The sequence below is a fragment of the Cryptomeria japonica genome, chromosome 9 (genome assembly GCF_030272615.1).
Source record: "Cryptomeria japonica chromosome 9, Sugi_1.0, whole genome shotgun sequence".
Lineage (NCBI taxonomy): Eukaryota > Viridiplantae > Streptophyta > Pinopsida > Cupressales > Cupressaceae > Cryptomeria > Cryptomeria japonica.
Genome location: NC_081413.1, coordinates 590455654 through 590482063, shown reverse-complemented (window position 1 = coordinate 590482063; position 26410 = coordinate 590455654). Strand labels below are relative to the sequence as shown.

The 26410-nt window shown below is 41.5% G+C and overlaps 1 protein-coding gene across 2 annotated transcripts in view; it reads left to right on the top strand.

Moving 5' to 3' along the window:
- LOC131071848 (splicing factor U2AF-associated protein 2) overlaps positions 1-26410 on the top strand; it is a 130634-nt gene that overhangs the window by 69977 nt on the left and 34247 nt on the right. For both annotated transcript variants that reach the window (XM_058007809.2, XM_058007810.2), the window contains exons 9-11: positions 7222-7311; positions 7418-7520; positions 7772-7852. In XM_058007809.2, coding sequence (XP_057863792.1) covers positions 7222-7311; positions 7418-7520; positions 7772-7852 — 274 coding nt within the window. The remainder of the gene's footprint in view (positions 1-7221; positions 7312-7417; positions 7521-7771; positions 7853-26410) is intronic.

Here is a 26410-nt window from a genome sequence, read left to right as displayed (position 1 = left end):
CTCAAGCTTCTTTAGGGGGACGGGTCCTCGAAAAGCTGGCATAAGTTTGGAAGACTGCAGGGTGAAATTGGCTTCCGTTTCGGTGCTCTCTGAAGAATTGCAGAGAATTCCGATGTAATCTGTCAAAAATTTGGCTTCACCAACTAACCGACTCTTCTCATTAAATGTGTGGGCATTTCGAAATTAGTATTCAATGCAAGACACTCCACCATCGCTGCCATTTCAGAAAGCATTTCACAATAAATGCTCATTAACTCGACCTTACACATAAGATAAGCCGGCTGTCTGACATGGAATTTGAATTTTTTGACGTACCAACTTGGCAAGTAGTCTTAACTCCATCTAACTATTTCTTTTTTGCAATCACGCCACCTTACTTCCCCTAGTGCGAGCTCACACACATCATTCGACAACCCATCCGTAATGACATTTCCTTCTGTTTTCACATGCGAGATGCAATAATTTTGGAGAGATTTCAACTTTTCACTTATATTGTGTACATATTTATTCAATTTCCAGCATGGTGTGTTGCCTTTGATCAAGGACTGGACTACAATTTGGGAGTCTCCCTCCAAGTGTACCTTCGTCACCTTCATATTTGTTGCCAGTTCAACTGCTAGTAAGGCCGCTTGAGCTTTTGCCCCATTATTAGTGCCACCTCGTAGCCTTCTTGCACCTGTAAAGAGGATCTTCCCTTCATCATCACAAGCCACACATCCTGCGCCTGAAATCCCTGGATTACCTTTTGACGCCCCATCAAAATTTATTTTCACCCACCCCTTCTCTGGTTTTCACCATTTCACCGTCTCCCCATCCAAAGGGACATTCAAAGGATTATTAACCCTAGGGAGCCCATGAATGGGTCTGAGTTTGATAAGAGGCCACATGGCAAGGATAAAACTATCCATCAAACTATACGGATGTTTCACATAATTATGATTAACTGTTACTGAAGAGACAATTTCAGAAATAGCCCGCTCCACTCTCCACACACTCTGTCAAGCCCTTCCCACTTATCTTGAAAGATTCTCCTATTTCTCTCTTTCCACAATTCCCAGACCACAGTGGAAGGCGAGATCGTCCATACCACTTGAAAGAATAGATTTGCTCTTCTCCGCAAACCAGCTCTTTAGGAGATCAGTGATATTGTTTGGCAGGGGTAATGACCATCCTAATTTACTCGAAACAAACCTCCACACTCCCTGAGGGAAATCACAATTTAAAAGCAAGTGATCTAATGATTCCTCATGTTCTTTGCACGTGACACATTGAAAAGGCCCATTGAAACCCAGACGCAATTCCCTATCTCTTGTCAGAATCCTCCTCTTCAAAACCAGGCAGGTAAAAACTCTCGCCTTTGGTAGACACTTAGAACTCTAGCAAAGTTGGGAAGGCCAATTCGGTTGGAGGTCTGAGTATGCACCTGATTTTGACCCACACCATTTGATGATATCTTCCTTCATGTTAAGAGTTGTGGAGTACTCATCCATAATATTTTTAAAGCATCTCTTTTGCTGTGGGGATAATGGCAGCTCATCCATGTTTTTCCATTGCCAAACCTCAAATCCATTGGAACGCTCTGCATGTACTTAATCTTTGACTTTTGTGCCCCAAATGTCCTCAGTAACTTGTTCAATAATGTCAATATTCTCCTTCAAATATAAAGCTGGTCTGCCATCCCAAGAGTCTGTCCAAAACTTGGCTTTCTCCCCATTCCCAATTTGCCAAGTAATGTGTTATGTATCAGTTTCCTGCAAGATAATAAAAAATTCCAGATTGCTGAACCTCGAGGAGGTTCCCAATAGTAAAAATCCTCTCAGCATCTAATGAATCCAGATACTTATGCTTTAGGATTTGAACCCACTTATGATTCGGCTTTACATACACCTGCCATATAAGTTTTGCTCCCATTGCTTCGTTTAGAAAACACCACTTCCTCAACCCAACCCCTCCCACATGACGAGGTTGACATACTTTATCCCATGCAACCAGGGGAATTTTGTCCTGTTCACCCTTCCCACTCCAAAAAAAATTCCTCATAAATTGGTTGATGCTTCTAGAAATCTTGTCTGGAATTTTAAAGCACATCATGGAGTAGATGGGCATCGTCGACAAGACTGATTTCAATAATAACAACCTACTCGCAGAGGTGAGCCATTTGCATTTCCAGCCCTCTAACTTATTCACATAACTGTCAAATATTCTCTGCCACAAATGAGTCCTATTGGCCCCCCCAAACAAAGGTGTTCCCAAAAATCTCCCAGGGAGGGTGCCAGATTTAACACTCAATATCCTAATAATTTCTCTTTGCTTTCTAGAGTCAGTATTAAAAAAGAAAATATCGGATGTCTTCCAATTTACCTATTGCTCGGATGCCTCACAGAAAATGTCGAGGGTTCTTTTTATAGTTCGAGCTTCATTTCAAGAAGAGTCCCCAAAGAGTATTGTATCATTTGCAAACTGTTGATGTGTAATAGGATCCACACCGTTGGCTACCCGGACACCCTTCCATCTATCCTCATTTTTTAGTTTCTGGATGTATCTTCCCAAAACTTCCGCCCAAATAATGAAGAGAAATGGAGAAAGAGGATCCCCTTGTCTTAGACCCCTAGAAGCTTGGAAAAAACCTTGAGGACTTCCATCGAGTAGCACTGAGAACCATGGTCCATTTATGCATGCTTTCACCCAGTTTATCCATTGAGTTGAGAAACCAAACTTTTCCAGGACATAGAACAAGAACACCCGATCTACCATATCATATGCTTTCCTGATATCTAACTTGATAAGCATTCGTTCCACCTTTTTGCTTTCTTGATAGAATGAATAGCTTCATGGGCTATTATAATTCCTTCCACAATTGATCTTCCCGGTACAAAACCACTTTGGTCCTCCGATATTATATATTTGAGTAAGGGTTTCAATCAGTTCATTATAAATTTGGTGATCACCTTATAGATCACATTACATAGAGCAATGGGCCTAAAATCTCCAAAAGAGGATGGTTTCTCCACTTTAGGGACTAAAGTAAGGAAAGTGCAATTTAGTTCTTTTTCCACCTTTAGATTTACTCTCACTTCTTCCACCACCTGCCATAATTCATGACCCACAACTTCCCAGAATTGTTGATAGAAGAGAGCAGGGAAACCATTTGGTCTCGGAGCCTTGTCGCCCACCATCGAGAAAACAACTTGTTTCACTTCATCATTGAAATAGGTTTCCACAAAAAGTGGTTCTGATTCTCTGAAATTAATTTCGGAATATTACTCAGAAGAATTTCCTGGTGTCGAGAGTTCAGGTTATGGTTCTTAGATAGCAGCTCGATAAGGAATTCCACTGCTTCTTTGTTGATCTCCTCTAAGCCGTACAAAACATCATTATCCCTGTTTTTGATATTCGTCACCTTATTCCAAGATCTCCTAATTTTAACTGAATTATGAAAGAATTTCGTGTTCTTATCACCTTCCTTTAGCCAACCTTCCCTTGATTTTTGCTTCCAATAAACTTCTTCCCTAGCCCACAATTCATTAAGTCTTGTTTTTAGAAGCTTTTTGTTGAAAGCATCCAAAGTCATACCATGATTCAAAATAGAGCACTCCAAGTCCGTAAGCTCCGCTTCAACCCTGCTTCTATTGTCAAAGATGTTTCCAAACTTAATCCTATTCCATTCCTTTAGTTTACCTTTGAGATATTGTAGTTTTTTGAAAAATATAAAAGCCCACTAACCAGTTCTCGCAGGGGCCTCCTTCCATGTCAAAGAGACAAACTCCTTCAAAGATGCGTCACGAAACCACATTTTCTCAAACTTAAAAGGACATCGGATCGGAGCACAGTCTAGACAAATGAGGAGCTCAATAGGAAAATGATCAGAGGGTGCCAAGGGTAGAACCCCGGCTTCAAACAGGAGGGGTTTAGAAGCCCAATTACCCCCCAGGAAAAATTTGTCCAACTTCTTAGCAACGTGTTCCCTGCCAGCCTTCCGATCCAACCAAGTATAAGACCCTTTGTTGGTCTTAATTTCCCAGAGGCCATTATCAGAAATGAAGTTCTCGAAACCCAATTGGGATGCAGTAATACCAACTCCACCACCTTTCTTATCTCCAGAATCCAAGATGGCATTAAAATCTCCCCCAAGCACAACCAGGTCCTGAGTAAAATTACTTAGAATAGTCGAAATTTGACTCCAAGTATCCAACTGTAATTTACCTCTCGTAGGTCCATAAACGTTGATCAGAAAAAAATCACAATTAATACAAAAAGAGTGGACCTTACACACCTGCCATGCATGCGAGTTAATGATTTCTTCAACCTTGATGAGATTGGGGTTACAGATTATCCCCAACCCACCCGATGAACCCTTTGAACTTGAAAAAACTCCTTCCCAAAACCTCCCAGCACCCAGCCAACCATCTTCCCTACTAAGCTTAGTTTCTTGCAACCAAACAATGTTCGGTTTTACCTGGTCAAGCCCTCGCTTGATCAGACGACGCTTGTTAGGAGCATTATAGCCCCTGACATTCCAACTAAGGATTTTCATTGTCCTTCAGGAAGGGGGACTCCCTTGCCTACTGATAGTTTAGACTGACCTTTGGCATTCCGTCCCATCGCAATCCGGATTCTATTGGGTTTACGACCCCTGGATTTCTTTTCTCCAATAGCCGCTTTGTTAGTTTGAGAATCCGACTGCAAAATAGTTCGGCACTCTAATATGTCCTCTTCATCAAAAGCACCCCAATCTTCCTCTTCCACCTCCCAAAGACTATCACCATCCTCTTCTCCTAACTTAGTCTCCACACTAGTATTCAGGTTAACACATTTCTCTTGAGCCTGAAACTCCTCTCTCTCTAAGGGGCCAACCCCCTGGGAGCCCCCAATATTCGCATCTATTACATTCATAGCAGCCTCCATCTTATTGAGTGCTTCCTCCGCTCGCTGTGTGGCATCCAAGTGGGATGATGGATAAGTCCCTCCAGCTTTATCATCCAGCTTTGGGTCCTCTACTAGAGGCCCATTATTCACCAAATCTGGCATTGAAGGATGCGAATTCTCTACCTTCTGAGAATTTGACTGTCCATCCTCTTGTTGTAACTCAACAAAATGTTCCACTCTAGCTTCCAATGGGTCCTCAATTTGCTTTTCTTTAGGGCCGATCAAACAAACCTCTTTCGAATGACCGTCCTTGTTGCAGACCGAACATTTCTCCAAAAGCTCCTCAACTTTAACCTGCTGCACCTAGCTCCCCGCATTTGTGTTGATCTCTATCCATGCTGGGAGATGGAAATTGGGTTTCCAGCTAACACAAATCCTCACATAAGAGCTAAAATCTTCCTTTGAAATGGCTTCATCCAATTTAAGGTAAGACCCTAATTGGTTCCCAATCATTTGAAAGACATCCTCATTCTAGTATTCCCTGGGGAGGTTGTATAAACGTAGCCAGATTGGAACCTCCTCCACAAAGGCTTTGATAAGGTTAAAATTTGGTTCCTAGTCTCTTATTGAAACTCCTCTTCCTCCCAAGAAAAAGGGCCCATTTTGTAGGACCCAATTCTTGTCTTTGTTGTTTTCTGTTATGACAAGAAAATAACCATTTGGCATAGTCTTAATCTCAACCTTGAAGGGCCACGTTTCCTCACACCACTTTTTAACACGGCAAAACGCCGGCCAATCTCCAAAACATTTCAGGAAAAAACTTCTATCTTTGAAAAAAGGCACTGAATCGCTCCAGCTTTAGACTTCTCAGACGGCCTAGATCTTGGGATCTTCTTAGGTCTCCATTCTTTTTCCCGCACCCTTTGCCAGTCCGTCTTGGCACCAGCCGTAAAGGTATGGCGATCACCAAGGTTAGGACGATGGTCCCCTCTAGGTCTAGAAAAATCTCTCCTCCATCGGTCCACATTCCTGGCATCTGGCCCAAATCCTACAGATCGATTCTGTTCCTCCCATGCCCACTTCAGTTTCGACCATGTTCTGAAGCCTGGATTCATGAAAAATCTTGGTCTGTCATTTTGTCTGAAATCCCTAAACTCCCTGGGATGCAGTCCCAGTCTCCTTCGCGACGCCATTCAGACAATTTGAGGATTCTGTTGATTGGTCTTTCAGGCTATTTATGTTGAAAATCACACTAAGAGGCTGAGAGATATTAATCTCAGGGTGCTTATGTTGAATTTTTCACATAGGTTAGATAGCTGTCTTGAAATTGATATTGCTGAGTCTCTCTTAGGTAGATGCATTTAAGATATCTTGGCTACTATCATGCGGGATTATGGTTTTATTACATCCTTTTGGCTGTAAAAGCCAAATAGTCAGTTTGTGGGCATTACTGACTTTCACTTTATGGCAACTTCGTCCCTTAATCAAAATTGATTAAGATTGACTATTAAAATAACATGAATCATAGGTCTGACACCTGCACTGATGAGTAGGCCCAACATTGGGCTGACATGCAAATGTTCTGGCTTTGAAATTCGATCTTATGATTTCATTATATGTTTAAAGAAAAGTTGACTAACATCTTTTGGTTTAAAAAAATTGTGCTTTGCATGTCCCATATTACTTTGTTTTTAGTTTCTCATCCAGTACTTGTGGAGTCATTTTTCTCTTTTTCCTTTATTTCTGTTGCTTGTTTCTCTTTACTCTATAGCTTTTGTATGCCCAAGTAATGTTTGAATCTTGACATTTTATGTTCAAAACGTAGTTGTCAGGGTGTTCAACAAACCACAAAACATTTTCTTAAAGTTGGTAGTTAAGACATATGTTTAGGCCTCTAGGAATCATCTTTGGAGTGTATACAAGCAAGAGATACAGGGCATCTCGTACTTGCCCTTTATATGATAAAGGGGCATGTAGCCTTGAAGAATATGATAAATATAACAATGACAGGGTGGTAGATGACATCTTAGATTGGCGCATGATGTTCCAATTGGTTAAGCCTTAAATATCCTCAATTTCACTGGTGTAAGATGATTTTTTGCAAGATTATGTTGGAAGGGCACCTAATCTGTAGTATGGATAATTTTGAAGAGATTTGTTCCATTACAAGATTTTTTTAACATCATTTTAGTAATTTTTTTAATCTTGTTGCTTATTATTTTTACAATTTACACATTTGTCATAGACACCTTATACCCAATATGATGCTTATGAATTATTTTGCACATGCTACCCTATTCCCCCAAAATATATGGCGTGAATGCATATTTTACATAAGTTTGCTGCCTATTGTAGGACCCTGACACAAAAAAGCTACGGGTGAAGATTTACGTTGACAAAGAGACTGGTAAACAAAAAGGAGATGCACTTGTAACATACTTGAAGGTAGTGACTGTTAAATTTGTGTGGTTGAACATGTTAGTGGAGCTGCTAATTGTTGGACTGGTATAACTTCATAGCTATTTGAGTTTTTATACTATGTTGTTTGCAGGAACCTTCAGTGGATTTGGCACTTCAACTTTTGGATGGTACTCCTTTCCGCCCTGGTGGGAAACAAGTTATGTCTGTCAGTCGTGCAAAATTTGAGCAGAAAGGTATCTAGTGCTATTTTAGTTGTCAGATTACAAGTGATGTCTTTATGAATTGGTGAACTAGATGTTATCATTTGAATCATTAGTACTTTTGGCAATATTGAGGAGTCATTCATTCAGAAAATTCAATAGATGGTTTAATTTTTTATTTTCTAACTTTTCTTTTTATTTTGGTTGAATATTTTATGGGTTTTGTCAAGGTAATAATTGAGTAAATTAACTAAATATACTATGATTCTGTTGTTTCTTAATAGGGGACACTTTTGTCAAAAGGGATCCAAAAAAGGATAAGAAAAAGAAGATCAAGCGTGTTGAACAGAAGGCTCTTGGATGGGGTAAGTACTTATATTTGAATCTATTGTTAAATTGACCATGTAAACAACCTAGCGTTCTGTAGAAAGTTGTTTGCGATTGGCAATGCATATCTTGTTTCTGAAAAGCTAGAAAATGCTGTCTAGCTGTCTTGTGGGTCTGTATATCCGATGAATACCATATGCATTTTATGCCTTTATGTAGGTCATCTTTATATTGTTGTACTATTTAAGTTACTGTTCTTATTTTATAGACATTTTCTAAGACATCACTTAAGATTTTATGGGGAGTCATCTTGACCCTACGGAAAACTTATTGTTTCTTGTCATTGTTTGCTCCACTGTACTTGGTGGAACCTTGAAACCATTCTAAACTTTAATGATTTTTATTGATACTCTTTAAAACTTGGAAAACCTTGGAAATTATGGCAACTATGACGATTGCTGCATATTGAGTTTCTTTTGGCATTCTATTTTCTTTCAATATCAACGCCACTGTTATGTATTTCATGGCCAATATATAAATATTTTTAGATCATATAGCTGTGGTTTTTGTTAATTTTAAGTGCCCAGATGTTAAGCAAACCAATTAACTATAATCAGACTGTGAATAAACTGTAATAGTAATGAAACACAAGACACAAGACACCAATACCGTGGGAAAACCTCCCTCATGGAGGTGAAAAACCCAGCCTTAAACTATGAAATGCATTATCTCAATGATAGGCAATTACAACATAACAGACTTATCTCTGATTGCTGTCCAAACAGCACGTTGGCAAGATGATAGAGGATGCAGCCCTAACCAGCAGTAGATGACCAAAGGAGCAGATCAGCAGAAGATGACTCCAATAGACTGGAGCAAAATCATAGACGATCTTGACAACTTCTCTCAACAATGTCTTTGAAGTTCGTCAAAGTGTAGAAGAGCAGATTCGCTAAGTGTAGAAGAGCAGATCGCTAAGTGTGGAAGAGCAGATCGCATTGCTATATCAAAATGAATGTGTGTTTGACTTCATCTTGAAGTTGATTATATATATCCTCCTTTTGGCGGTAGACATCCTTAGGTCGGCTTGCAACATTATTTAATAATAATACATTCTTCCCACATTAAGTGTTTGGGTCCAGCCCAATAGCCTTTCACGTTACATTTAAGCCTAGCTTAAAGTTGTTTCCCACATTACATTTGGGTCCAGCCCAATAACAAATAAATTGAGATAATACATATATATTTTGATTGTCATTTGACAACATCAAAAGTTCGATAATCAGATATCCCAACTTAGCTAATATTTTCAACACTCCCTCTTAGCTAGGGAGGATAACTGCCACATGTCATGATCCATTCATGACTTTCATCTTGCATTGCCCGCAAGAGTGAATGTATAAACTTCATAGAGTGTACCTGTAGTAAAAACACATAAATATCATGAACTCATTTCATGATGTCCATCTTACATTGCCGCCGCAGAGGGTGGAAGAGGTTTTACACCTCAACCTTCTCTCAGAGTAGGATACATTGTCACCTTGCATTGCCCGCAGAGGGTGACTCCACCTTGCATTGCCCGCAGAGGGTGGAAGATGCAAATTGAATTGCATCACTAAGATTGAGACTCCCTCTCAATCAATGCTGTGTTCTCCATCATTCCAAGCTTCTCTCTGAAGTACTCAAACTTCACCCGAGCTAGAGGCTTGGTGAGAACATCAGAAACCTGTTCATCGATGCTGATATATTTCAATTGGATAGCACCTCTTTGTGCCATATCACGAATATAGTGATAATGAGTTTCCGCCTGTTTTGGCCTGTCATGAAACACGAGATTGCTAGACATTTTAATACAACTCTAGTTATCACAATAAATAACAGTGGATTCCCATGGTTGTCCAAACAACCCAGCAAGAAGCTTGCGAAGCCAAACTGCTTCTCTAGTTGCCACACTTGAGGCAATGTATTCAGCTTCTGCACTACTTAATGCAATTGAGGACTGTTTCCTACTAGCCCAAGAGATCATAGCGGAACCCAAGCTGAAACAGATTCTTGAAGTGCTTTTCCTGTGAGTAACACTTCCAACCCAATCAGAATCAGAGTCGCCTTCCAAGTTGATTGTTGCGTTGGTCGAATACTTCAGCCCATAGCCAATTGTTCCATGCAAGTATCTCAGGATGTGCTTGGCTGCCACCAAGTGAACATGCTTTGGCTGGTTCATGAATTGGCTAAGTGCACTCTCTGCATAGCAGATTTCTGGTCTAGAGTTGACAAGATACATCAAGGATCCAATCAACTGCCTGTACTCTGAGGGATCTGCAAAATCAAAGTTAGCTGCAGAAATACTCGACTTCTTCAAGTTAGTTTCCATAGGAGTAACATAGGTTTACAATCCATCATACCAAATCTTTTCAATATATCAATAGTATATTTACCTTGACTTAGAATAATTTCATTCGATCTTTGGCACACTTCTAACCCTAGAAAGTAATGCATTAGACTTAGATCCTTCATTTCAAATTCAGTAGCTAATTCTTTCTTACACCTAATGATGAGACTATCTTTACCAGTTAGAAATAAATCATCAACATATAAAACCAGAATTGTTTGCCCTCTCGGGTAAACGGTTAAATGCAGAAAGTAAATGCACAGAACATAATGGAAATATATTAAATAACCAGCCTCTATATTAATTCCACAGTCCATGTACAATAAGTGCTTATAACATTACATCTGACACGACTAACATGCTCCCACTTCGAAGAAAAGGTACAAAATATATAATACCCGAAGGAGTGCGACACAACCGTCACAACTCCAACTACCTACCCGTCGGCTAACTAACTGACCGCCGTAACTCATTATTACCGACGACAACATAAACATAATATAACAACATAACATAATGATTATTCTCGGCAACATCATCCCCCCCAAGAAAAGAAGTTGACTCCGACGACTTAATACAAAATAGAGATGAACGGCAGGAACTACTAACGCCAGTCGGGCCCGGATCTTATACACTTGCTGTGTCCTCGCCTGAAAACCCTTTTCTGCTACCATCCAATGCTCAAGTGCGGATTTCACCAAAATTGCTTGCCATCATAGTCCTCTTGTGCCTAAACCAAACTTGTTTGCAAAACACGTTTTTCAGTCTCAGCTTCCACCAACTGCTGCTCAAATGATACTGTCTCCCTAGCCAATTTATCCTCGATAACCACCCATGCTGCTCTCCCGGCATCCAACTCCTGGGTACGCTGAACTAAGTCTCATGCGACTATTGCCTCCAACTTGGTGGTCAGCTCCTCCCAAGCCCTCTGTGCATCCACCAAGGCAACCTCACGTCCAGCCGAGACATACTCCGAGTTCCTCAAAGCGTACCAGTCATGCCTGGAGGTGGCCACAATCCGCTGGCACAAATGCTAGGAGGCACCTCAAATCCTCCATCACACTCCCCAAAGGCTAAAAACTGAACTGAGTAACTCCCTGGTGTCATACAACTGCGCGGACCTGCAATGCCTTCCCTCAAACTATGTTTGTTCCCAACCTCCAAATCCGCCTCCCTCTACGGCTTATGGCTTCCCCACCAATGCTTAGCTGCAGGCTTCTTTCTCATAGTACGGACAACCACAACACTTCCCGTGGTATTCTGTAGCTCAAAAATAAACTGGGGGTTTGGGGGCAACGCCCCCAGCGGGGTTGAGGGGAAGCACCCCTCGCGGGGTCTGGGGCAGCGCCCCCGCGGGGTCGAGGGGCAGCGCCCCAGGTGCGCTCCCGCCGCCAACACCAATTTACACCCCTCGAAACCATACGAAAGTCCATGGTGCACAACATTTCAGTGATATTTTAAGATGCCCAAAAACCCTTCTTTTCACTCTGAATTTCCAATGTCTTGGCTTCAAACTCCAGCGAATCATTTTAAATCTGGTCGTCGTCGTTTTTTTTTTTTTAGGCACTGTAATGTCCTCGATGGCACCCCGGCCATACAACCTCCCTGTACGGTCAACAACAGCACTGGCACCTCCAATCGTGCGGCCACCTTCCCGTGCAGTCGACACCCTTCTTATCGTACGGACACACCTCCGGTCAACAACACTGGCACCTCCAATCGTGCGGCTGCTTGGTCTACCTGTGGCGGTCGTTTTGCCCTTACGTGGCTGTGTGGGTTGTGCGGGCTTGGTCTCTTTTTTTCTTTTTCCTTTTGCGGCTGCTGCGCGTTGGTGTGCGTAACCCTTGCTGTGTGTGTTGATCGGGCCGTGCGGTGCGTCTTCCTCCTCCTTTATCCCTTGCTGTGCGGCGGTGTTCGGTGTTGTGCGGTGGTCGGGCTGTGCGGTGTGCGGTGGTGGGTTCATGTCTCGGCAACAACCTTCGGTGGCTCCCACCGCACGATGGTGTCATCGTCGGTGGTTCCACCGCACGGTGGTGTCACCTTGGTCCCACCGTACGGTGGCCTTCCCCCCCCCCCTTTTTTTGACCGTACGGTCGCACAATTTTTTTGATCATACGGTCGCATGTCATACGACCGTACGTTTCTTTCTTTCTTCCAACCGTACGGACATCTGCCGTACGGCCCCGTACGGTGGTGTTTTTTTCACCTTTTTAAAAAAAAAAAAAAATTGTCTAGAGAGTCTTCGGCTCGGGTCCCCTGTCCCTGGGATCGCCCTTCATCCTTCTCGGTTTTCCTCGCCCAAAAGTCTCCTTTTGTCCTGTGCCTCTCGAGTCGCCTGCCCGGCCTCTTAGATCCCCTTCCGTCCTCTCGGGTTTTCCTCCGGGCTCTCGTGTGTCTGTCCGGCCTCTCGGGTCCCCTGCGCGCTTCGCGTGGTAGGGTTTCAATTTCTACCCGTTGGTGGCCAGTCTATTTTCAATGGCCATCGGAAGACCTGGAACCACAAATTCTACAGGGACCACGACCTCCTTCCCGTACATAAGAAGAAGAATAATAATAAAGATTTTGAAGACTGCGGTCTTCCACACAGGGTTCCAATCGTTGCCAACACTCTTCGGATTATCTACGTCGCCAGGGTTTGGGGCGTCTCCCTTCCAATATTCTTTGTATTCCGGCAGGTACACCTCTGTTGGTTGCTCTGGTTCCTCTACTTCGAGCCTGTAGCTTTGGAACATTTTGTAATCCTCCATTTGCCAGTGGAAGAGCCCATTAAGTGAGCATACCTCATCTTCAGAACATCCCTCCAATTCGAGCACCCCTTCACTGTTTGGCTCCATTGCGTTCTTGCCCTTGCTTTCATCGGGACCCCCTTCCCCTTTATTAGAGTCCTTTGAGTCCGAGTCGGAAGAGGCGAGCTCTTCGCCGACATCTTGGGTGTGTAGGTCAATGGTATATTTCTACCCTCCCTTCTCCATGGAAAGTGTATTTTTCTTCCAGTTGTGGTTTACCCTCGCATTGATCAACCACGCTTTCCCCAGGATGGCGTCATAGCCTTTCTTCTTCGAGGGAATAACCACGAAATCTAACAAGAATGGTTGCATACCAATCGTCACTTGCTGGGCCATCAACAGGCCGAGTGGCTTAATGCCGTGTTGGTTCGCTCCCACCAGGTTGAATGTGGGTGGCCACAGGGTGGGCTTCCCCAGCCGCTTCCATGTTTCTTCTAGTAGTACATTCACCCTAGATCCCCCGTCCACAATGGTGTCCTTCAGAATGGTCCCACGGATACCCATTTCTACCACAGCTGGGTGTCTACCACTGCTCAAGGCTAGTAACATCGGGTCAGTTGAAGGGCTGACGGAAACCTCCACCTGTGGTGTACTCTTCGAAGCGGTGGCGGGAACCCCTAACTGTGGTGCACTCGACGATGCGGTGGCGGCAACCCCTACCTGTGGTGCACTCGACAATGTGGTGCTTTGCACATTGGTGAGGATGGCAGTCCTCAATTGTGGCATAGAGTCTAGAAGGTCTTTTACCTTTATCGGCACCTCCATCTGCAAGATTTGCCCAATGATGTTATTTTCCGCTTCCGTACGGGATGATGTACTCGCCACCTCGTTGTCCCGTTGTTCGGTCATCATCTCACGTTCAATATTGGCCTTTGCCTCCCGTAATCTCTCCTTCTCCGTACGGGGGTCGGGATAAGTGGCTTTTTTCGTCTGGGTGCGGGTGATCGCCAGTACTTCTTTCTCACCAGTCTTCTCAGCCTTCTCAATGTTGAGGAGATTAACCCCTGCCTGCGGGCAATTTGCGTCCTCATGGTCGCCTGGCCCACACCAACGGCAGAGGTGCTGAGGGGTGGCTTCCTTCGTGCAATCACGGGCGAAGTGCCCCCACTGATTACAGGCCCTACATTGGATAATTGGCCGGCCCTTGGCGTCATACTAGATACGGCTTCCGTTATTGTTATTGTTGCTATTCCTTCCGCCGCTGCGTCTGTTGTCCCGGTATCCTCCAGATGATGCCGTTGTGTTAGTATGTTGGCCGGTACCTGCTGGTGCGGATGTTGTGGCCTGCTCCGTGAACAGCACCTGGTTCATTTGCGTACTTCGGGTTTTCATGTTGTATGGGCACTCCTTGGTGGAGTGTCCCATCACTTGGCAAATCTCGCAGAATGCCTTCTTTTGGCAAGTACCCTTTGTGTGCCCTTCCTCTTTGCACTCAGTGCACCATATGTCCCCTTCGTTCCGACCCGTGCTTCTCATTATTTTGAATTCTTTTTTCATTCGCTCCATGTCTTTCTGGAGCACTTGCACCCGTTTGCCAGCCTCGTCGTCGCTGCTGCTTTCCTGTGAAGAGTCATTATCCTCGGATGAGGATTTATTACTTTTCTTCTTCTTTGATGTTTTGTGTTCGCTCTCTAGGTCCATCGCCCTATTATAAGCGTCGTCATATGACGTCGGCGGTACAATTTTCATCTTCCTCCGTAGGGAGGATTTCAACCCTTCAACTAACCATCGTTTCTTCAATCCATCTGCGGGTTGGCTTTCCATTTTACCCAAGAGTTCTTTCAGCCTCCGACTGTATGCCCGTACTATCTCCCTGGTACCTTGTTTGGTACTGTATATCTCCGTTACAATTTCATTGTCATCACGGAGCAATCGAAACTCCCCCGTGAATTCCTTCTGTAGATTGGCCCACGTCGCCACTTTTTGCTTGTCCACATCGGAGTACCAATCTATGGCAACTCCTCGTAACGTGGCTGGGAACTGCTGTACCCAATCATCCTGGTCTGTTACTCCGTTGGCGGACCAAATGGTTTCACATGTACGGCAGTGCCGTAAGGGGTCTTCCTTGCCCTCCCCTGTGAACTTTGGCAATTTTTGTTTACTTGCCATCCCACTGCTGGGTCTCGCTCCTCTAATTCCTTGTGTGCTTGTACCTGGCGATCCTCCGCCTCCTGCAACTGAACCTCCACTCGTGGGTCCTCCGGAAAAAGTTGCTGACACCAAACCAAACAAATTGCCTCCCGTACGGTACCCTTGTGCTCCCTCGGCACCTTCGGTCGTACCGTCACCTTTCGTTGTCTCCCTTCAGTTGTCCTCTGAAATGGACAAATTCTTTAGCAAGTCTCTGGTAGCGTCGATCAGGTTTAGACTTCGCCTTGTTTGTTCCACCAACTCTTCGTGGCTTCTTACCCTACGGTGGTATTCTGGCGAACTGTAGAGTTCTCCTTCGGCACCCTCCGTGACTCCTTCTAGCAGCCCTACAACAGTGTAGACAGTGTAGTTTTCTCCGTCTATCTCTACCTCCGCAACCTCCGTGACACCTCCTGGGTTCCCTTCGGGCAACCCCTCGGCCGGTCGTCCCTCGGCAAGCTGCTTTAGCCTACGCCTTCGTTCTATCTGCTGTCTAAGATTCAACGCGGTTTGTGCCACTTCCCATTCATCACTCTGTATCTTTTTATTTTTGTCCTTATTTAGTCTATTGGGCATAAGTCACTTCCATACACAGCAAACACACGCCATGTACACAAAAAAACTTTTATTATTTTTATTTTTATTTTGCCTTTCGGCCACAATTTATATCAGCAGTGTGTCGGGATTATTACAAGGTTCAATTTCCTCCTGGCCTGGCGCCATCTCGTTCTGTTTCCCGTCGGCTCTTTTCTTCGTAGCGTTGCAGGATTTGTTGTCGTCACTCTTCCTGGGCAATCTCCTTCAGGCGGGCCTGCTATGCCAGCGATGCCTGTGCAAGCAGCCAGGGGAGGTGGTTCATTAACCGGTTTACTGTTGGGCTAACCTCCAGCGCTGTCCACACGACACTTGGTGGGATTTCTGCCTCCGCCGCTTCTCGTCGAACGTATGTCTGAATGGCTACCTGGAGCAAAATTGAAAATTCTCGCGTTGCCGTGTCTTCTCCTGTGTAAAGTTCTGTCCGCGCATCGTCGGCCTCCGGGTTTACTTCACCAACGGGTAGGCCCATTGTGTCTGTGCGCCATCCGTGTCTTTCGTTCCCGAGTTCATCTAGGCAACGACGCCAAATGTTTGCCGTCTCGGGTAAACGGTTAAATGCAGAAAGTAAATGCACAGAACATAATGGAAATATATTAAATAACCAGCCTCTATATTAATTCCACAGTCCATGTACAATAAGTGCTTATAACATTACATCTGACATGACTAACATGATCCCACTTCGAAGAAAAGATACAAAATATATAATACCCGAAGGAGTGCGACACAACTTTCACGACTCCAACTACCTACCCGTTGGCTAACTAACTGACCGCTGTAACTCATTATTACCGACGACAACATAAACATAATATAACAACATAACATAATGATTATTCCCGGCAACAAGAATAAGCATTTCACCATTAAATACTTTAAAGAAGGAAGACAGTCTTTACATCCATTTGATGTAATTTACAACCTTTGGCTGCAGCAATAGCTATAATAGTTCTAATAGAAGTATATCTAGCAATAGGAGCAAATGTTTCTTCATAATCTATACCTTCCTTTTGAGAAAAACCACGAGCTACAAATCTAGCTTTATATTTCTCTATACTACCATGTGTAATTTCCAACCTTTGGCTACAACAATAGCTATAATAGTTCTACTAGAAGTATATCTAGCAACAGGAGCAAATGTTTCTGCATAATCTATACCTTCCTTTTGAGAAAAACCACGAGCTACAAATCTAGCTTTATATTTCTCTATACTACCATCAGCAACATGTTTAATTTTAAACAACCATTTGGAAGAAACAACAAACTTACCTTTAGGTCTAGGCACAACATCCTAGACATCATTCTTGATGATGGATTGATACTCTTCGTCCATAGCTAACTTCCAAGCTTGCTGGTTCATAGCTTCTTCTATGCTAGATGGTTCAGCCTCAATGATGTTGCACATCATTGCAACATAGTTGGAGAGCTTCTGAAGTCTCTTACTTTCTCTGAAAGTGCCACTGGGCGCTGCAAACTTTTATGCATCTTGAATTGTGCTTCTAACCCAAAGTGGTCTTTTCTTGCTAACTGCAATATCTCTAGGTCCATTAGTTGGAACTAGAGGCTCAGGAGGATCATCATGCTCAATAGGTTCAGGAGGCTCAATAGGCTCGTTTTGAATCTTAGGGTTAGTATCAATATCCATATTTGGATTATCATTAACTTCTTTATCATTATCAACAAGAGAACCTTTAGATTTCTTGAAAGCAATATTTTATTCAAAGGTGACATCCCTACTTACCTCAGTGTACCTTTGACCAGGAATGTAGATGCGAAATGCCTTGGAAGATTCACTATACCCAACAAGGATACCCTTCTTTCCGGAAGTCTCTAACTTAGTCCTCTTTTCCTTTGGCACATGAACATAGACAAGACTCCCAAAGATCCTTGGGTGGCTGATATCTGGTTTGACTCCTGAAAAAGCTTCCTCGGGAGTTACGTTCTTCAGGATACGATGAGGACATCTATTCTGAATGTACACTGCAGTCTTGGATGCTTCAGCCTATAAGAAGGTCTGCAGGTCTTGATCGTGAATCATAGCTTTAGCAGCTTCAATGATGGTTCTATTCTTTCGTTGAGGATTGTAGAGAACGCAAAACTCCCTCTTTACTCCTATTTCTACACAAAAAGTCATTGAAGTTACTTGAGGTGTATTCACCTCCATTTTCTGATCTTAACATTTTAACTCTTTTGCCAGACATATTTTCAGCTAGAGCTTTAAATTCCTTAAACCTACTTAACACTTCATCAGATTCTTTAGATTTTAGAAAGTAAATCCAAGTCTTTCTAGAAAAATCATCTATGAATGTGACATAGTATAGAAATCCGCTAGGTGAAGGAACAGACATAGGCCCACATGGATCAGAATGAACAAGTGCTAATTTTTCTTTAGCTCTACTTTCACTTTTATGGAATGGACTCTTAGTGTTCTTACCTAATGCACAACCTTTGCAAGAATCATCATGAGATTGATTAAGTTTAGGCATACCTTTAACCATCTTCTCAAGTGAAGGCAGTGCTTGATAGTGAAGATGACCAAGCCTTCTATGCCATAGCTCGCTAGATTCAGGAGCTTCATGAATGAGTGCTCGAATGGGGTTAGCTGAAAGCTTATACAAACTGTTATATCTATTTCCAATAACACGAGCAGATTTAATACTGGATTTCTTAGGCAATGCAAGTACTTTACCTTCAAAAAATGCTATTTGATAACCTTTATCTTCTAGAGCAGAAGTAGAAATTAAATTCCTTTTAATTCCAAGCACAAATAAGATATCACTAAGATGCAAAAACATACCGGATTCTAAATTCAAAGAAGTGCTACCAAAGCCTCTTACTAAATACTGAGCATCATCACCAATTACCACATGAAGGTTGGACTCCTTCTCCATCAAGTTTGAGAGATCCTCTTGATATCTCGTGATGTGTCTAGATGCACCACTGTCGATTAACCAAGTGTTGCTATTGGTTGGCACATTGCTGGACAAGGCAGAAATGAAGAGGTTGTCTTCATTGTCTTCTGAGTTTGCAACTTCATTCAGGTTGGCCTCTCTTTGCATGGGCGAATTCTGACATTCTTTGGCATAGTGTCCAAACTTGTCACATCTGAAGCAACGAACACGTGAAAGATCTCTTGGCTTCTTCCTTGAATTGAAGGCTGGAGGTTTGAAGTCTCTATCTCTTTTGAAATTGTTCTTCTTCCAATGGCTTCCCTTTCTCCTAACATGTTGAGATGCAAGCACATGTTGATCTCCTCCATGAGAGCCTTTGTGCATTTCTCTGGCAGCTAGGCGAGACTCCTCTTGAATACAATCTGACCGGAGGCGATCGAAGGAAGGGAATTCAGCTCTTCCACTTATGCTTTGAATGAAGGGATCCCAAGAGTCGGGAAGACCATTCATCGCAATCATGGCAATATCCTTGTCCACAATCTTGCTTCCAATGGCGCTGAGTTGGTCCCTCAATTCTGAAATCTTCATGAAGAAGGACATGACTGAATCTCCTTTGCACATTTTGACTCGGAGAAATTGCTGCCTCAGTGTGAGTGTTCGGCTGATGTTGTTGATCTCATATATCCCTTCTAGGTGTTTGAACATCTCTCGGGCTGTCTTCAATTTGGAGATGACTGGAACAAGATGACCCTTCACAGAATCAATAAGGAACTTTTTTGCTTTGAGGGCATTCTTCTTGAATTGCTTTAACTTTTTTGGATCCGAAGGTTCAGTCAGATCCGTATCTTCCACAAACTGTAACAGCTCTAATTCTTCAAGGGCAATGAGGACACGAACCTTCCATGATGTGAAATTTAGAGCACCTTCAAGTCTATCCTCTACTTTCAGACCTGTAACCATCTTGCAAAACTAAAACAGCAAACTGAAAGTGAAGAGCAACTAATAATCTGATTATTTAATGAATTTAAAGCTCTGATACCATGTTAGTTTTAAGTGCTCAGATGTTAAACAAACCAATTAACTATAATCAGATTGTGAATAAACAGTAATAGTAATGAAACACAAGACACGACACCAATACCCTGGGAAAACCTCCCTCTTGGAGGTGAAAAACCCAACCTTAAACTATGAAATGTATTATCTCAATTATAGGCAATTACAACATAACAGACTTATCTCTGATTGCTGTCCAAACAGCAAGTTGGCAAGATGATAGAGGATGCAGCCCTAACCAGCAGTAGATGACCAAAGGAGCAGATCAGCAGAAGATGACTCCAATAGACTGGAGCAGAATCATAGACGATCTTGACAACTTCGCTCAACAATGTCTTTGAAGTTCGCCAAAGTGTAGAACAGCAGATCGCTAAGTGTGGAAGAGCAGATCGCATTGCTATATCAAAATGAATGTGTGTTTGACTTCATCTTGAAGCTGATTATATATATCCTCCTTTTGGCGGTAGACATCCTTAGGTCGGCTTGCAACATTATTTAATAATAATACATTCTTCCCACATTAAGTGTTTGGGTCCAGCCCAATAGCCTTTCACGTTACATTTAAGCCTAGCTTAAAGTTGTTTCGCACGTTACATTTGGGTCCAGCCTAATAACAAATAAATTGAGATAATACATATATATTTTGATTGTCATTTGACAACATCAAAAGTTCGATAATCAGATATCCCAACTTAGCTAATATTTTCAACAGTTTTGTTGTGGTTTTTTCCTGCTTTGTCTTATACTCTGTTCCACGAAACTTCCTGCAAATACAATCTCTGGTGTATGTGAGATTTCACAGCAGCAAACACAAGAATCCATGGTCAAACAGAACAAAAGCAGGACTGACAAATGCGAGGAGTTTCACCTTTCCTTTTTTGAGCTCTGTGATATTCCCTATTACATTACTCAAGGATAAATCAATTGCAAATTCTCTTCAGAAGAATGAAGTATTGAGGACTATCTAATTTGATCATTTCTTTTGAAACTATTTGTTAGATGAACTAGGCCCTTTTGACACAATTACAGACCCAATTTTAACCGTGTCACTGATCTCAATTATGTTTATCAAATGCTACCTGACTAGAATAATTCAATCTCTACTCAATAATCCTCTGCAACAATAGTTACTCCATATGTTAAGTATAAAATGCTCCCTTTTAAGATGAATGTGTAATAAGAAATTTTAAGTATTACTTGAAGGCTAACACTATCATGACAAGTTTTGGGTCCCTTCAAAACCTGTTTTCCCTTTAATCAAAAACACTATCATAACAAGGTTCTGGCAAATTTATGCTAAAAAATGAACATTTTCTGAAGTAAATACGGAATACAGGAGTCAGTCTGAGTTAATTCAACAAGAAATGTCTTATATTTTTTTCTCGAAAATTATGATTAGCTTATTTAAAATATACTTAACACGTGCTCATAATGCTTTTCTATTTCTTTAAAAGGGTCTCTTGCACCTCCAATATTTTCTATCCCGTCATACAAAATATGTACATTCTATTTATTGGAAAAGGACAATGCCATCTCACTTGGATGATTGACAGGTCGCTTCCTATTACAATCTAAAACTTGTTATGCAGTTAATACTTTTATTTAAAAATAAAAAAGAGTGGGGATTTCTTAGGTTGTTGGACATGCTCCTAGGAGAGTAAGGAGGTGGTGGAGAATGGAAAATAGGCATATAAAGTCAATTTATAGACATTTTGTTTCAAAATGAGAAATGTTTCCTCATAGGTGAGGAGACATAAAGACTTACATAGGATGTCACCGAAAATAGCAATCAAATTACAAGACTATCGGATTTAGAAGAAGACGTGGCATTAGTCAAAATTCGATGGGAATATAAACAATCATAGTAATCAAAGAATGAATTGATCAAAGGGTGTGATTAGCACAAACAATGGAGTATTCATGAACGGGCATGAATCACGTCCGTTGCAAGTCAAGTACTCATCCTAATCGGCAAATATAAGGAGGCAATCAACATCCTTCTCAAATTAAGAAATTGGTATTTTAATTCTTCTCTATATCCAGAACGGGTAAGCTATATTGAGCGCTTTTGCCTCAAGCATATTCGGGTTGCATAGTTCCAGGTAATATTCAGAAACGGCACCATACACATTGCATATTGTCCAAATAACCATCAGAAACGACAACCTCTCTCTTCACTGTTAGTAATTAAGATCATTATCAGCATAGTTATACTGTTAAATCAGACACAGCTTTGTAGTTTTATTGCTATAATATAAGAAAAGAGATTCAAAACATACTTTATACAGTAACATATCAGGAAAGGCAGCATACTCTTCTCATCTCAGCAGATTGGAGACTTCCAACTTGCTTATTCTTCAAGTTATATCAGATATTCCTTCTTATCAAATCAATATAGATCACATGCTGTAAATCTGAATATCATATTCATCGTACAGAACAATAGTTGCAGATCACATATTGTTTAAATAGCAAATCAGACCTATCATTCTCATTATAAGCAACCACTTTTATCATCTATCTCAGTTTATGTTATTTGCTTAGAAGAAAGATTCTTGAAAATTGAGTATTGGTTAAGATTCCTAAGTTGTCCTGAAATGGGACATTACAATTGGTATCAGAGCATGTTTCTGCCAGCCTAAGGGGATTAGTTGATGCAATTAAGCCAGCGAACTTTAAGGGCCCTAGAAAGAGTAAAAAAGAAAGCAACAATAGCCATGGAACATGAGTTTAGAACTTTTATGGAACAAACTACTCAGACACTACAAAACATAACAGCCACCATAGACATTCTTAGATCAAACCAGGGGAATGGAAGGGAAAGGTTCCCTAGTCAATCAGAGAGTGATGGTAGGACCACTCGGGAGTCTACCCCTAGGACCAATGTACCAACTTTCCTAATTAGGGAAGAACATTCCAAATGTAGTGAAGAGACCCATATCCTAGGCATAAGGGAGCTTGTGGCAGAATACGCAAGGTTAGATCCTGAAATCAAAAGAAGTATTCCTTTCTCTGAATTTTGTGAAGCAGATTAAAAAAGAAACTATAGGAAAGGTAGGACACAGCCTAATGGGGATATGCAAAACAAGGTGGGAAAAGTGACTATTCCCAACTTCGATGGCTTTGAGAAAATTTCAGCCCACTCATGGATTCAGAAAGTAGAAACTTACCTCACCCTCTGGCCTATGATGGAAAGGGATGCTATAACATTTACCATACTGCACCTAGAAGGAACAGCACATGAATGGTGGCATCATGGTCTAGTTACACAAGACCATAAAAATATTAAAACCTATGGTGACTTCAAGAAAAAGCTTATTGAAAGATTTGACCACATCCATCCTCAAAAACATTTTAAAGAGCTCACAAGGATAAGACAAAGGGGAACTCTTGAAGAATATATTTCAGAATTCCAAAGGTTAGCCGTTATGGTCCTTGAGATATTTGAAGATAGGCTCATCTACCTATTTGTGGTAGGATTATTAGACACCACTCGCGGATTAGTCAGCGCTTTGGATCCTACTACACTGCAAGAAGTGATTCTTAAGGCCACAAGGCTTGACTCCACCCAAACAAAGGAAAGAAGTCACCACAAGAGAGTACCACCAAAGATAGTCATTTTATTGAGGAAGATGAATGCAAGAAAACATATCTTTCTTATAATGCTAGGGAGGAATTAAAATGGAAAGGCCTTTGCTTTGATTGCAAGAAGGAATGGAGAAACAAACACATTTGTAAGCAAGATGAAACCAGCAAAGAAAAGGTGTGCTACAAATGCTAAAACGAATGGAGGCATGGGCACATATGTTATCTGCAAAACCTTAAGCAACAAGACTTGTGTTACAAATGTAATGAAAGGTGGGAGCAGGGACATAAATGTAGGAAGAGAAGCTAAGCCCATAAAATAGAAGCCACATCCATTGAAGAAAAAGGAAAACAAGGGGAAAAGATAGGAAACACACGGAGTTTTGTGGAGGAACAAATCTAGTGGTTATAACACCCTTGCATCCACAAGAAATTATTAACCTGGCGGTTTTAAAGTTTTTTAATAAAACATCACATAAAGATGCAACAGGCCCCTTATGGGTGAACACCATTAATGGAGTTAGATATTTCATATAATTGAGTTAACATTTGATTTGGCCCAAGAGATGGTTCTGGTCCTAGTTGGACATTCCTGCTTCCTGTGGATAAAGTAAATTGGCCCAAGAGATGGTTCTAGACCTGGTTGAATGCTCTTGCCTCTTGTGGATAAAGTAAATTGGCCCAACAGATGGTTCTTGTCCTGGTTGGACGCTCCTGCCTCTTGTGGATAAAATAAAATGGCCCAAGAGATGGTTCTAGTCCTGGTTGGACGCCCCTACCTACCTCTTGTGTTTAAAGTAAATTGGCCCAAGAGATATTTCTGGTTTTGATTGGACGCTCCTGCCTCTTGTCGATAAAGTGAATTGGCCTAACAGATGGTTCTGGTCCTAGTTGGACGCTCCTGCCTCTTGTCGATAAAGTGAATTGGCCTAACAGATGGTTCTGGTCCTAGTTGGACGCTCCTACCTCTTCTGGATTGGTTACTTTGATAGATGGGTTTTGTCCTAGTTGGACACTCCTGCCTCTTGAGAGTAAAATGATAGATTAATTGGCCCAAGGGATGAATCTGGTCCTGGTTGGATGTTCCTTCTTCTTGTGGACTAGGAAACTATATCTACATGTGTATGCTTGTATCTATCCATGTATCTACGTCGTGTTTTCATGTGTATGCTCCGTGTTTTGTGTATACTCTGTGTTGGGCATATCTACTACATGAATATTTATGATTACTGATTTCTATCATTGTGAATTCTATTTTTTGTTAACCTAGAAAGGTGAATTTATTTAGGAAAGAATATTGCAACTAAGATCTTACATTTGTGTCATGTTTCTAAACCTCTTCTTAATGAATGAGGATTTCATCTTCGTTGCCTCAAGGAAACAACCTAACACAGATTGCAATTGATGAGAGAACTTGTCCTAAGATTACAAATCTTTAGGGGGTAGTTAGGGATACTTGCATATGGAAAATTTAGTTTAATTGCTTATTGCTTGAGGACAAGCAAACTTGAGTGGGGCGGACTGTAATATCCCCCTGCCATATCTGGTGACAACAAAAATCTATAAATGATTAAATAAGTTTAAATTAAAGATTTAAAATTGTTCTCAAAGATTAGCATATTATAGATTTGAAATCTGGTGGGTGTATGACTCACCATTAGTTGTGAACTTAGGAGACTCTGATGTGGCTTACACATCAGTACCTAACTATCTGAATTTAAGATTAAATATCGACACAACAAAGACTCATAGAGGGATGACGACCTCAGCATAAACGATGACTTCAAGAGCTTACGAATCAATGGTTATAGAACATCGCATTGGTCGACTAATCTATGATTATCGTTGACAAACAACAATAAAATCTTAGCGATTAATGTAGCAGTCATAAACAAGGACCGCTGAGTCAGAGTATGGACTAACGATGGATATTACTAATCCAAATGATATTCTAGAACAAGACACTATACATGGGCAATCAGAAACTGAGTTAAGGATGAACGGTTGTATATCGAAGATATGTGGTATTGACAAGCTTCACAGATTTGGTTTGTACAAGTAGTTACATACGTAATGTTTGTAATAATCGACGTTTATGATTCGTAGTGCCATCACTATAGGAGGATACGATAAGACGTACACATGATGTCGCCGAAAATAGCAATCAAATTACAAGTTTATTGGATTTAGAAGATGTGGCATTAGTCAAAATTCTATGGGAATATAAACAATCATAGCAATCAAAGAATGAATTGATCAAAGGGTGTGATTAGCACAGACAATGGAGTATTCATCATGAACGGGCATGAGTCACGTCCATTGCAAGTCGTCTACTCATCCTAATTGCCAAATATAAGGAGGCAATCAACATCCTTCTCAAATTAAGAAATTGGTATTTTAATTCTTCTATATATCCAGAACAGGTAAGCTATATTGAGCGCTTTTGCCTTAAGCATATTCGGGTTGCATAGTTCCAGGTAATATTTAGAAACGACACCATACACATTGCATATTTTCCAAATAACCATAAGATTCGGCAACCTCTCTCTTCACTGTTAGTAATTGAGATCATTATTGGCATAGATATACTGTTAAATCAGACACAACTTTGTAGTTTTATTGCTATAATATAAGGAAAGAGATTCGAAACATACTTTATATAGTAACATATCAGGAAAGGCAATGTACTCTCTATTGTGACCTTTTCACACATTGCCCCATTGCAAATGGGGACCCCCTACTTTCTAGGCCCTCCCGGTCTTTTGGCTTGCGTTTTTGGGGTCTTTTCGTAGCAGTCTCGTCAGTCTCTCTGCTTTACAAGTGTTTGGGGGTCATATTGGTCAAGTCTGCCTTTCGTTTGAGTAAATTCGGCTAAGTCTAGGGCCTGTTTTGTCTTGTTTTTGGGTTTATGCCTTTTGTCCTAGATTTTAGGGGTTTCTGTTAGGGTTTTGAAGAAACTGAACATACAACTAGAATCAGGACCCTTCAAGGAACCTCCCAGTAAAATTTGAGCCCAAACGGAGCAACTTTCTATTTTTAGAAAGTTCCTATTTTTTAGGGATTTTTCTGGGTCCCGGAATGTTGTCATTTTGCCAAAAATAAAACTTACTATTTTTAGTAAGTTTCTATTTATAATAAGTCATTCCTGCACCCTGTCTAGGGGTC